This window comes from Pseudophryne corroboree, chromosome 3 (genome assembly GCF_028390025.1).
Source record: "Pseudophryne corroboree isolate aPseCor3 chromosome 3, aPseCor3.hap2, whole genome shotgun sequence".
In the NCBI taxonomy this organism is placed as follows: domain Eukaryota; kingdom Metazoa; phylum Chordata; class Amphibia; order Anura; family Myobatrachidae; genus Pseudophryne; species Pseudophryne corroboree.
Genome location: NC_086446.1, coordinates 322,530,887 through 322,544,720, shown reverse-complemented (window position 1 = coordinate 322,544,720; position 13,834 = coordinate 322,530,887). Strand labels below are relative to the sequence as shown.

The window sequence follows — 13,834 nt, the reverse complement described above, 5'->3', positions numbered from 1 at the left end:
ACACCCCAGCCCTGTAATCTACAATCCATTCACCCATGCCCTATCCCTCACTAGTTTCAATGTGAATGCAAGATTGGAAAAACAATAACCAAAAGGAATAGAAATAAGGGGCAGGACTGTCTGGGTATGACTTTTGTCTATGTCAAAGGTTCTCAACTGTTTCTTAGCGAGGTCTGTGGTGAAGCTTCGCCACCGAACAGTGTTACCAATTTATGCGCCTATTTATTACTGAAGATTTTATAAATATTTGATGGATTTTATTTTACTGCCATTTTATTAATGGTGAATGAGGCATATCTCCCAAACTTTTATACCATGGACAATGAGGTCCCAATCAGGATGGTGGAACAGGGGGGCCCCGGTGGAAGGTGTATACCTCCAAACATGTCTCATTCCAGGAGGGACAAAATTATCTCTACCTGGACTTCCCACCTAATATATGATTGGCGTCACCTGTGTTGAACTATTTAATTGATAAGAAAGGTATTTCAACACAGGTGATTGCAATCATAAATTAAGAAGAAAGTCCTGGAATGGGTCATGGTGGGAGGTATGGATTGTGTATATTAATTTTAAACTAATCGTTTAATAATGGCTGGGTACTGTTTAAGGCTCCACCTAATTGAAAGACAACTATTATATAACATTTTCTTGTAGTGTAACAAAGAACTTAACCTTAAAATACACATAGAAACATAAAAATGTATCTTGTCACATGCAAGTATAGCAGCAGCCTCTGTACTACTTACACACTGGGACAGGACTCATGAGGACTCTCTGTGTGTGTCTCTATCTCTAGACCCAAATGGTTTAGTTGCATAACAGTTTACACAAGACTCAGACATCCAGGCAGGGAAGAGCAGAAGCTGGGATCCCTGTGTCACTTACAGCTCTCTCCATCCTCCTATCTCTCCTCTGGTCGGAAAGCTCTATCGGTAGCTCATGAAACATGATACTCCTGTGTCTCTGCCTTCACTGCATACTGTCCTGCTCACATTCTGGCTGCTGGTTCTGCTGCTGCTTAAGAGGAAAAGCTAGTGATGTCAGTGTGATCTGGCCGGGGGGTCCACTCACAAAGGGGGGCCAAGGGTCCAGTATGCCCTGCATCCCCCCCTTAATCTGGCTATGTACCAAGGTATCGCTAAAACCTTACAGGAATATAAATATCAATGTCAGTTCACAACACAATGCAATTCAAGGTAGATTACTTGCAGACATTAATCTTACAATTTTGTTGTAGGAATTTATTTAACTTGAACAGTTCGCGAAGCTCTCTCTTAGCTGTGAACTCAAGGAAAAGTTTCACATTTGATAACTATAAACAGAGCTTGCACATTTACAAATCAGAAAAGTACATTTCAATATTTAACAACGTATCATTCTAAATTGCAAAGCAGAAACAATTAAAATCAAGTAATTCAACAGTTTGGGCCCCATATTACCACTGTCGGTTATATATTGAATGCGCTCGTCCTTAGAGGTCTATTTCCTGAGAATGGCATGAAGTGTGAACTGAATGAAATAAATGGGGATATAAGAATATCAGATACAGCTGGTTCTGTCTATCCAGACGAGGTTGCATTTCTCTCCCTTCTATAAGTAATCATTTTACTATGTAGCGATCCTTCCTTTACTTTGCAACAGCAATAACCTTTTGTAAAATTATGTCTTTATAGCTAATTCCTAATTAGTCTCGGTTTAGTACAATTATTGAAAATTACTGGTGGAAGGTTATACTGGCTACTTTAAACCTCTATTTCCTTTAGTTGTGCTTTAGCCAACCAGCTCCTAACTGTCATTTTTCAGACACATCCTGTAACATGACAGTTAGAAGCTGATTGGCTGGTACTTTATCTCATCCACGTTATCTCCTACCAAGGATTAGTAAATAGATAGCTTGTCATGAACTAGCTTTTAGTGAAGCTCTGCTCTAATTCCGCTGGTGATGTGAGTGTTGCAATAATTAGGGATTTACGGCCTGATCAGTGCTGTAGCTGGCTCACCCCTCTTTGGACGCCCACTCCAAGCTGGGGCCACCTCCCGTGCCGCATCTTTGGCTGCAGGGAACCCTGTCTGTATAGGAACTGCCTCCATTGCCACCTCTGTACGGGCAGGGAGCAGTGTCACTGCCCTCCAGCCACACTGCAAAGGGATCCATGTCAGGAATGTCTTTTTGTATAGGCTCAGTGGGCAGTTGTCCAAAGGCCCCAGGAGTATAAGGGCCCTTATAGCTGAATATATATAGGGTTTATTTATAGCTGAAGGTTCCCTTTTTCCAGGGGTACCAGATTTTTGAAAATCGGCCTTGGGAAACTGGAGATATCTGACTGCAAAGCAGTGGTCCCCATCCGAGCCTGTTAATTGCTCTTCCCAGCAAGATATCTCGTTCTATGACTTAGGGGGTAATTCAGAGTTGATCACAGCAGCAAATTTGTTAGCAGCTGGGCAAAACCATGGGGGTCATTCCGAGTTGATCGCTCGCTAGCAGTTTTTAGCAGCCATGCAAACGCATAGTCGCCGCCCACGGGGGAGTGTATTTTCGCTTTGCAGGAGTGCGAACGCCTGTGCAGCCGCGCGGCAGCAAACACATTTTGTGCAAAACAAGACCAGCCCTGTAGTTACTTATTCTGTGCGATGATTGTTGCGACGAATGACACGGTAATGACCTCAGATACCCGGCCAGCAAACGCCCGGCCACGCCTGTGTTTTTCCAAATACTCCCAGAAAATGGTCAGTTGACACCCAGAAACGCCCTCTTCCTGTCAATCTCCTTGCGATCGGCTGTGTGACTGAAGGCGTCGCTAGAACCTGTGCAAAACCACAATGTTCTTTGTACCCGTACGTCGCGCGTGCGCATTGCGGTGCATACGCATGCGCAGAATAGCCATTTTTTTCACTGATTGCTACGCAGCGAACAACGGCAGCTAGCGATCAACTCGGAATGACCCCCTATGTGCACTGCAGGTGTGGCAGATATAACATGTGCAGAGAGAGTTAGATTTGGGTGGGTTATTTTGTTTCTATGCAGGGTAAATACTGGCTGCTTTATTTTTACACTGCAATTTAGATTTCAGTTTGAACACACCCCACCCAAATCTAAGGGTTTTTACACACGGGTTCACTACGATATGCCGGCGGTCGGGCTCCCGGCAACCAGCATACAGGCGCCGGGAGCCCGACCGCCGGCTTACCGACAGTGTGGCGAGCGCAAATGAGCCCCTTGCGGGCTCGCTGCGCTCGCCACGCTACGGGCACGCTATTTTATTCTCCCTCCAGGGGGGTCGTGGACCCCCACGAGGGAGAATAAGTGTCGGTATGCCGGCTGTCGGGATCCCGGCGCCGGCATACTGTGCGCCGGGATCCCGTCAGTCGGCATACTGAAGACCACCCGTACACACAGTGAGATCCTTGCTATGCCCGATTTTCACTTTGCGATTTCCCCTGAACTCCCCGGAGCCCAGCACCACCGATTTTAACTAACTTTTCTTGAGATATGGACTATGTGTGCTTACGATTTTGGCTTATGAGAGATTTTGGCTTATGTGAGATTTAACTGACATGTGAGATGAACTAGATAGTACACCGATCTAGCAAGGATTGACTTGCCTGCACAGTCTTTCTTTTCTTGCGATACCGGCCTGGCGGGAGCGCGCATCGGGATCGAATCGGGATCGCAAGTGGCATAACTTGCAACTAACTTGCACTAAATTTTCTTGCGATTTTGACTATATAGTCAAAATCGAAAGAAAAAATCTCACCGTGTGTACACACCATAACTCTCTCTGCACATGTTATATCTGCTCCCCCCCCCCCCTGCAGTGCACATGGTTTTGCCCAACTGCTAACAAATTTGCTGCTGCGATCAACTCAGAATTACCCCCTTACAGTTTTTATGAGGGTATACACCAAAAGCTGGGACTCTTCCCTTTCGGTGGACACTGGCAGCTTGTCTCTACTATGTCGAGAACCGGAGATATCAGCCTTCAAGCAACTGTCGCCGCTCATATATGATAACAGACCATAGGACCTGCTAAACAATACAGTTGTTCAGACCCTGCAGTCTATGGACATAAATTTCCAAACTCATATATGACTCATATGCATTTATAAGCCATAAACATTTACGGTACAAAAAAACCCAGCAGCATATAATGAAAGAGTAGCGATTAACTGGACACAATAACATGGTAGTAACATGACATAAAAAGTATTTTATCCACTTAGTTCAAGTGCATGAAGCCTGCTTCCGTCTGCATGTGCTTACAGGAGCAGCTGATGTGTCTGTACAGAAAGGATATGTAGTGCCTGGCAGCTGGCAATTGGGTGGCTGTAATATTCCCAGGAGAGAGGAGTAAGGGCTATAGCTACCTCTCTTCCTCCTCTTTGCAATAATTCAGATACATCCCACCAGTTTTGGTGAAATTACGATACTCTGTCTCATTTTGGAGGAGATTTATCAAAGCTTGGAGAGAGATAAAATACCTTCCAATCAGCGCTTCTGTCATTTTTCAAACACAACCTTTAGCATAACAGGTAGGAGCCGATTGGTTAGTACTTTATCTCTCTCTGCTTTATCTGTCTCCGAGTTTTGATAAATCTCCCTTCAAGAGTGTTTAGCAGCATATTTTACAAAACACCAACTTTTACCCTACCTGAAGAGGGACACACAGCCGCACGCTCCCGAAAAGGGGGCGTGGCCTATGTAAAAGGGGCGGGGCTTCGCAGGAGGACCCACGATCGCGAGCCACGCCCCAGTTTTCGTCACTGAGGGGGCACGCTCTGTGAGCCGCTGGCATGCCTCCTCTCCCTCTGTCTGCACTGAATAGACGCACACAGCGTCTATTCACCGCTGCTCTGCTAAGCAGGGCTGCGAGAGACGGTGCCTCCCAACTGCCCCCCCCCACCGCGGGACACTGCGGCCCGCGGGTGGGACAGCGGGACAGTCCCCAAAAAACGGGACTGTCCCGCGAAAATCGGGACAGTTGGGAGGTATGCACACACACCAAACACCCATTAATATACATATGCATTATCTCTGTCAAGAAACAATATCTTTGAAACCTGGCCTGTTCTGGTAGTGCCTTTTGTATGAGCTATATGCAATGCTCAGGACGCTTTGGGAGCCAAGTTGGTTTCTGGCTTACATATCATCACATAATCAGTGACATGCTACTTCTAAGTGCCCTGACACCAGGAACATCACACAGAAGATAACTGCTCCAGTCATTCACACAGCACAAGCAAAAATAAGCGGAGACTTATTAAGTTGAAACAGTTGTGTAGTCTCTCCTAAGCTTTTCTTTTCATGTGCACATTTGCTGATTTTTGCCAAATAAAGGATCACTTGGTTGCATAAAAGCGCTACTAAAAAACATTCACAAATATAGTTTGGTACGGGATACCCGCATTCAGGATGCCGGACGTCAGAATACCGACAACAGCATCCCGACTATTTGAAATCCTGACAGGGGTGCAGGAGGCAGCTATCCCCAATCGTTTCCCTCCCTTTTTGTAAGCAAAGAATATTTGCCATTTTATTTTTTCTTGAAAACATTAGACCTATAACTTTTTAGAGTATGCAGTGTTAACCACTTCACCTCCATGTCAGGTTAGCCTGAAAATGTTAATATTTTATGTATAGTGAACACGAACAAACTATGAAACACAGCATTGCAGGAGATTGTTTTGTTTAGTAATTCTACTTTTTCCACCTGTATTCAAAACTAGCGCATCTATTCACTGCCCTGAGCCATCTGCTTGCGGAAATAGCCATCATCATCATCATCATCTACAGGCATTAGCACCAGCCCTTTCTTTGGTGCAAGGGAAAGCAGACAGATCTAAACTCATGTACAGGGGAGGGATCCTGGGGTGCACCGTGACCTGCAACCTTGTCTTTGTATGCAGATCTATACTCGTGTACAGGGGAACACCTGCAACCTTGTCTTTGTATGCAGATCTATACTCGTGTACAGGAGAACACCTGCAACCTTGTCTTTGTATGCAGATCTATACTCGTGTACAGGAGAGCACCTGCAACCTTGTCTTTGTATGCAGATCTATACTCGTGTACAGGGGAACACCTGCAACCTTGTCTTTGTATGCACATCTATACTCGTACATGCACTCACTTATGAATAGCTCATAATTCTGTCAGTACAACCATGACAAGCATATACTATGTATGAACACCTGTTGCCGCCCACTAACACCCCTCAGTCAGAAGAGGAGATATGACAGATATCCGCATGGCTCTGAACCAGCCGTAATTGCTCTAAATTGCATATTCAAGACCTGACATATGTACAGTTTGCTGAAAATGGCACGTCCTGTACACAGATGGAATTGCGTGCAACTTTGAGACATGCCCTAAAAGTTCAGGCCATGTAGATTAAAACAATACCAGTGTAACTGTTGATGCTGCCTTTAAGAAACAACAGATGTCTGATAAGATTATCAATTCTTTTCCCCCACTTTGTCATTGATACCTATGTTTTCTTTTGTCTGCAGCTGGAGTACACCGCTGACCAGATTGAAGGTAACTTTCTTAAAACTATTTTGATGAAATGGTTAACTGCACTATTGTGTTATATATGCTAAACTAAAGCCACTGACACAGGCAGAACTACCATCATTGCATCATCACAGCATTAAGAGCCTGATATGAATCCCGTTAGCACTAGGGGGCTGGAGGCGGGCATTGCTAAGCCCTTACCAACCATTTGCTATAGGGCTCCTTGATGCAATGTTCCAACCCATGTCAATGACCCTATAAAACGTGCGCACTGTAAGTTATTGTGTCTAAAAACTTAAGGCCTGATGCAGAGGTGGTTGCAAGCTGCAGACACTGCCTATGTTCATGTGGCGGATGCTTTACAAACAGCGCTGTTGTGATTGACACAGGTTATCAGAAATATAGTAGAAAAGTGGTGGGTGTGACTGGCAGGTGGCTAGTAGTGCACGCAGAAATAGTCAGTTTAGTGGGCATGTTATGGGAGTGGGGTGGTATTCATGTGACCGGCGGTCGGGAGACCGATGGTCACATGACCTCCACCAACATAACGCCCCCTCACTATTCCAATGGTCGGCATGCCGACCAACAGGGACTATTTCCACTCCCACTAGAGTGGGAATAGAACCTGTGGAGACCGCAGGTCGCAAACCGAGCCCGCTGCGTGGCAAGCGCAGCGAGCCTGCAGGGGCTTGCTGCAGATGCCCCTATCTGCCGGGATCCTGGCGTCGGTATGCTGACCGGGGATCTCCTGATCGCCGGTCAGCCATACCACACCCATGGGAGTGTTGTGGGCATGTCAGTGACAGTACTCAGCCAATAGAATGCTGCATTTCTTTAAGTGATTAACCCCAGCACTCTGAGATGCTGATCTGGCACCATCATTATGCCCTTTATCCACTTGCATAAAAAAAAATATATAAGAAAAAAAGAAAGAAACATGCTTTTCTGACTGCTTGTAAAAGCATGCAAACAGGTATGACAATGGAAACCATGGGTCAAAGACCACATAACTACTGTATCGGGGCATATTTGCATTGCTGCACCATTTACTTGATGTCACTGCGTTTTGGTGAATGGAATGCACAAGTCCACAGATCTTGCTTCCCCAGCACAGGGCAAGGCCACCCACCATGTTTTTTTCTTGGTGTGAGTGCATGTGATGTCACGCAGCCACCTTGAAAATGCTCCCTATATGCCCCCGTTTTGCCCATCATGCCCGCGAAACGCCGGGTTGATGACCCCACGACGGCCGCAGCTGTCAATCACTTTGCAGCTGCATCCTTCCGGACACAGCGGCTGTGTCCATCACTAAATAAAATAGTAAGGCTATTGCAAAGGACAAGTGTCTAAGCATTATCAGGGGATTAGGCTGCTGATGAAAGAACTGGGAATGAAAAGAATGTACCATAGAATGGGGATGGAACAAAAGAAACATGTTAGAGTTGAGCCATCAACATATATATTACAGTAACCTGACACCCACATTTCCTAATTGCTGTGTTAAATGATATTTACCAGCTGTTTCTGATATGCCACAATAAGGCTGTGGTGTTGAGAAATGGTGTAATGACATTGTTTTCATGAGCAGAATGCTTAATATACTTTCTATTGATTTTGCATATTTGGCTAGGAACAGAGGAGAGCAATCTTCTTTTTCTTCTTCTTCTTCTTCTTCTTCTACTTTTTCTTCTTCCATATGTTTCTTTATTATGTAAACATGTGGGGATAGAAATGCCTGTAGCCAATCACATCACCACACTAATCACAGCCACATAGAATACTAGGAATGCGTGTGTTGACCTTGTGTGATTATGGGTCCTGTCCTGATTCATACTGTAGTTGTATACAAAGTAAATCCAATGGTTTTTATACAACTGTGATTGTGGGTTAACTGCACAGAACGGGACCTGTGTTGTCACATACTGTGCCCCCAAGCCTCAGAATGATTGACATGCTATGACCATTTGGGGATGGGAGCAGCAACACTGTTTTACAAAACGGTGTTGCCACCATTTTGTAGGCAGGAGCAGGCCAAGATCTGCTTCGTAAAGGTGCAGACTTCCTGGCCTCAGCATAGAAAAATTACTAAATTTAAACTTACTTAGATGGGCAATGACTGTGGCCATTGGGATGGTCAGCCAAAGCTGAGTCTTCAGACGCGGTATTCGTATCTGCGATGCTTTACTTTACTTCAGCATATTAGTTGTAAGGTTCCCTGCGGCTGTGCAATATTGTACAACTATGAATCAGGCATTAAGTTAGACAGGATAAGGCTGCAGGTTACAGTGGCCATGTCATGATGTGAGTAGGAGAATAGGGGAAAACAGCAAGCCACAAGCAGAGAGTTATATAACTGAGAATTTAATGATTTGAGGCACTTGTGAAACTAATATGGTAATAATGTATTGTGCAACAATTCAATGGTTCTCAACCTCAGTCCTGTGGAGTGATTTCTTGCCACTGCGTACACAACAAAGCCACATTGCGCGCACACAGCGAATGATTAGCTATTGCGGATGCACAGACAATTTATTTACAAAGTGAGTGACAGATATTCAGCCTTAGGGAGATGGCTAGAAAAGCGCAGGCATAGGAGAGCCGTTTGGTCTGACACAACATAGTGGTGCTCAGAGGTCTGATTGTCTAACCAGTGTGCACCAGATGTCCCTGATGTTTCCGCTTATTTACACAAGCATCGGATGTGAGACACTGGCAGTGGGCATCCCTGTGCACACAATGGCAGCTGAATCACTGGCGTATTTTTCCAAGTCCACAGTGAGCAAAAGGCAGCTGTGCATCAGGATCCTGCTCAGGATCTTATGGATTACTTTAATCATGCAAAGGCGATTTGATCTAAAGACATTTTGAAAACAAGATTTGTTGGGGTACTAGGGATAGATGTATCCATCCTTGGAAATAGATAAAGTGGAGAGAGATAAAGTACCAACCAACCAACCAGCTTCTGTCATTTTACAGGCCATGGAGTCAGTCCTATTGCCCATGAAGACATTACGAGTGCCTGTAAGTTTGGTGCTATGCTACACTTATAGTATCACCTTCCTTTGCAGCCCTATAGGGTTGCAAGCAAAAATCTGTGAGTCTGGCACTAAAAGAGGCTGCAAGGGGTGTGAGTTGGGTGTTGTTGCTGGTATTTACACACCAAGCCGATGGCACATTGCACGCTTCACGGGAAATAGAATTTACCCCTGTGTTTGGAAAATGACAGGAGATGATTGCTTGGTTTTTTATCTCCAAACTTTGATACATCCATCCCTAGAATGATTGAAAACCACTGCCTTATGTGAAAGTTCATGTATCTAACATTTAGTATATTCCTCCTTTTTGATACCTCTTTTGTAATTTAGCTGTAACTTTAGAAAGTACTATCAGCAGTAGTCATCATTACTTAATACTCTTTATCCCCAGAATTCAAAGAGGCCTTCCAGTTGTTTGACCGTACTCCAGGTGGGGAGATGAAGATCACATATGGGCAATGCGGAGATGTTTTAAGGGCACTGGGACAGAACCCTACTAATGCAGAGGTCATGAAAGTTCTAGGAAGACCCAAACCAGAAGGTAAGAGAAATTGGTCTTAAGAGGGTGTTCCATAGTCAACAACATGCAATGTGTCGGGCGCTAGATTAAATACAGATGTGCCAATGTGAATTTAGATAAAAAGACAATTAATCGGCTGCCTTCACAATGTGAACCCGAAAATCCACCTACAATATGTGAATAGACAAATGAGATAAATGGAGGCGCACAAAAAAATCGTCAGCTGCTGTTTTGATACAAATGCATAAAGCACTTTATTAAAGTTTAAAATGAATTAAAATTTGGCTTTAAATAACCATGCTAAAACATAAGTAACACATGTATAACATGTTGCTTCTCACAAACACACAGTATGAGGTACTGGGAGTTATACTTCACCCTTCCAGTGTATATAGGAGCGCTCCTTTGTAATGCACAGTCCCGTATATCCTCCTATGTGTCCTCCTGCTTAGTCTCTTGGAGCATGAGAGTCCCAGTGCTACAGTAGGTGCAGGAGATGGGTGACTTTGGCTGTGTCCACGGGATGCACACTTCACAGCAGCTGTGTGAGACTTGGGAACGCCTGTGTGTGTCTCGCGTGCCGCGACTTCCGGGTTCGTGCTTCCAGATTTTGCGTTCCAACTGCGGTCCACCTGTGATTGCTACACAGGTGAACCGCAGTTGGAACGCAAAATCCGGAAGCCCGAACCCGGAAGTCGCGGCATGTGTTACTTACGTTTTAGCTTGGTTATTTAAAGCCAATTTTTAATTCATTTTAAACTTTAATATAGTGCTTTATGCATTTGTATCAAAACAGCAGCTGACAATTTTTTTGTGCGCCTTCATTTGTTCCATAGTCAGATGAAATTAATGATTTATGCACAATCATCTAAAACTGTAATCAAATATATTGCTATATCTGTGGTTGAAATGAATATAAGGTCTTAAACCCCTTTTGCTATGCTACTGTTCACCAGTATTCCTCGCAACCAGTGTCAGAACTTCCTACGGTGCAGCCAGTGCACGTCACCTGGGCACACAGCCGGTCAGCCTTGGCTGGTTTACTTTTAACTGTGCCACGCAGGCCAGAGTGAGCCCAGCCTGATTACCCTAGCTGGGATCTCTCCAGACAAGGCTGTCCGTGATTCCTGCGACTTCCCTTTCTGCTGTTCCAATTTGCCTGAGGTGATCATGTGACTTACAGTACGTCTCCTACTGCTCTGGCTCCTGTCCCTTCTGTTGCCAATGGGCTAGATGCACTTGTTTACCAGGTGTATTTTGTGTGTTTTCACACTGCGCTTGCTCCGGAAACCAAGCTACACAAATATGGGCAATGCAGAGATTTTTACGTATCTACACATAAGGACAAAAAAGCATAAGCGGTCTGGAATGGTCCATTCCCAAGCATACAAAGTTCAGTGAGGCTGTGTTACTGGAAACAGGATGGAGGAGGCGGGATACAAATAGATCCCTCTTCACAATCTATCTATCTATCTATCTATCTATCTATCTATCTATCTATCTATCTATCTATCTATCTGTCTGTCTGTCTGTCTATCTATCTATCTATCTATCCATCTATCCATCTACACATATATATTCAGCAATGTTTTGGAAAACTTACTGCTTTATTTTTAAGCTGTCTTGCTTGAAAAATAGCTGAATCTTGGTAACGTTTGTTACTTGGTTGGATGCTAGTCCAATGATTGAGGACCCTACTTTTATATTTGTATATATAACGATAGGACTGTCTGTCAGTACATTTAAAGACTGTTGACAAGCATGCAGTGTGTTTCCATCTGTTTGCATGTGGACATAAGCTACTGACATGAGAGCTACACTCTTGCAGCAGTAACAGAAGAAACAATGGGGGTCATTCCGAGTTGTTCGCTCGTTATTTTTTTCTCGCAACGGAGCGATTAGTCGCTAATGCGCATGCGCAATGTCCACAGTGCGACTGCGCCAAGTAAATTTGCTATGCAGTTAGGTATTTTACTCACGGCATTACGAGGTTTTTTCTTCGTTCTGGTGATCGTAATGTGATTGACAGGAAGTGGGTGTTTCTGGGCGGAAACTGGCCGTTTTATGGGTGTGTGTGAAAAAACGCTACCGTTTCTGGGAAAAACGCGGGAGTGGCTGGAGAAACGGAGGAGTGTCTGAGCGAACGCTGGGTGTGTTTGTGACGTCAAACCAGGAACGACACTGACTGAACTGATCGCAGATGCCGAGTAAGTCTGGAGCTACTCAGAAACTGCTAAGAAGTGTCTATTCGCAATTCTGCTAATCTTTCGTTCGCAATTTTGATAAGCTAAGATTCACTCCCAGTAGGCGGCGGCTTAGCGTGTGCAAAGCTGCTAAAAGCAGCTTGCGAGCGAACAACTCGGAATGACCCCCAATAGAAGCAGAAATAGCACCACATCTCTTTCATTAGCAGTATACACTATGGGCCTAACTTAGAGGTATATGTAAACCCGATGTATAAGTGCTTTTCTGTTTATAGATCTGCGCATGTGCAGAAGCTGCACTGCACATGTGCAGATCTGAGGCTGCCATGTTGTTTGCAGTGATTGACATACTGCTGGCATTTGGGGGTGGCGACATGCCATGTTATAGAAGTTAGGGGAGTGTTGGCCCCGTTTTCTAGGCGTGCTGACTGTTGAAGCCAGTGGCTACGTCCTTGGATGCATCTTCACTGGCTTCAACGGCATGAATTTCCCAGTCCTCCTGGCAGGGGCGTTTTAAGAGAGGAGGAGGCCCGGGTGCAGCCTCCTCCATTCGGGCTCCCTCCTCTCTGCTGGCAGCGCTGAGAGTCTGAGCACTAGAGCGCTCAGACTTTACTGCGCATGCGCAGATCTCCGGGAAAATGGCGCGGCGGACATTTTCCCTAAGATTTCTCTACTGCGCATGCGCAGAACTCTGTGAAATTGTCCGCTGGGCCATTTTCACTGAGTTTTAACACCGCCGTGGACGTCGCCGCGGGACTCCGGGGGGGTGAGTATTCAGAAAATGGGTGCAGCGTGTGCGGTGGGGGCCCCCTCTGGACTCAGGGGCCCGTGTGCACCGCACACACTGCACCCATTATAGAAACGCCAGTGCATCCTGGGTAAGCGTTACTCAGATGTCTGATGGTAACGCAGAGTATCCAATGCTGCATCCTCGAACACAGCAGCAAATCAGAGAAGACAGCAGGAGATATCTATCTACACAAGACGCCTCACGTGGCATTAGCATATTATCGCACAGCATCTGCATACACGGACACAGTGGCTATGTAATCTGCCCTCATCTCTGAATCAGGCCCTATATACTGACTGGTAAGACACACAACAGACAGAAGACAATCTTCCATATAAATAGCCTTGCTGTAGTAAAGTGATCTGCAAGGCCCGAGCTTTTTGGCTCTATGTGACATACCTTCCATGTGGTACAAACTCTCGGCCTCTCCCACCTGGCGTCGAGTCTCGTTCTATTTCTGTGGGAGGGATTAAGCCCATTCAAACCCAAAGCAGGGATAACAGCGGGGGCAGTATTAACTAGGCTACAGCCAGCTCAGAAACATTGTGGGTATTTTACCCATTCTATTTGTGGGGAGACATTACATTCCTAGTACTGAAAGGACAGACAAGGGCAGGCATTCCCTTCTGAGAGATGTGACCATGCTGTTTTAGTAGTCCAGATGCCAGCATTGAGCATCACATTCCCAACGATATCCTAGGGGAGGGCCACTGACATTTCACTAAGCTGTGCTGTGGGAGTTGTTGTCCAGGAATGCTATGCCAGGGTACA

General features: G+C 45.2%; 2 protein-coding genes across 2 annotated transcripts in view; one reads left to right on the top strand and one right to left on the bottom strand.

Annotated features, from left to right (window-relative positions):
* LOC135055433 (parathyroid hormone/parathyroid hormone-related peptide receptor-like) overlaps positions 1–969 on the bottom strand; it is a 182,802-nt gene extending 181,833 nt beyond the window's left edge. Inside the window, exon 1 of the mRNA XM_063959502.1 lies at positions 889–969. Within this exon, the coding sequence (XP_063815572.1) occupies positions 889–951 (63 nt within the window). The 5' untranslated portion in view covers positions 952–969. The remainder of the gene's footprint in view (positions 1–888) is intronic.
* The window catches only part of MYL4 (myosin light chain 4), a 32,261-nt gene that overhangs the window by 2,304 nt on the left and 16,123 nt on the right, over positions 1–13,834 (top strand). Inside the window, exons 2-3 of the mRNA XM_063959508.1 lie at positions 6,511–6,538; positions 9,941–10,090. Of these exons, the coding sequence (XP_063815578.1) occupies positions 6,511–6,538; positions 9,941–10,090 (178 nt within the window). The remainder of the gene's footprint in view (positions 1–6,510; positions 6,539–9,940; positions 10,091–13,834) is intronic.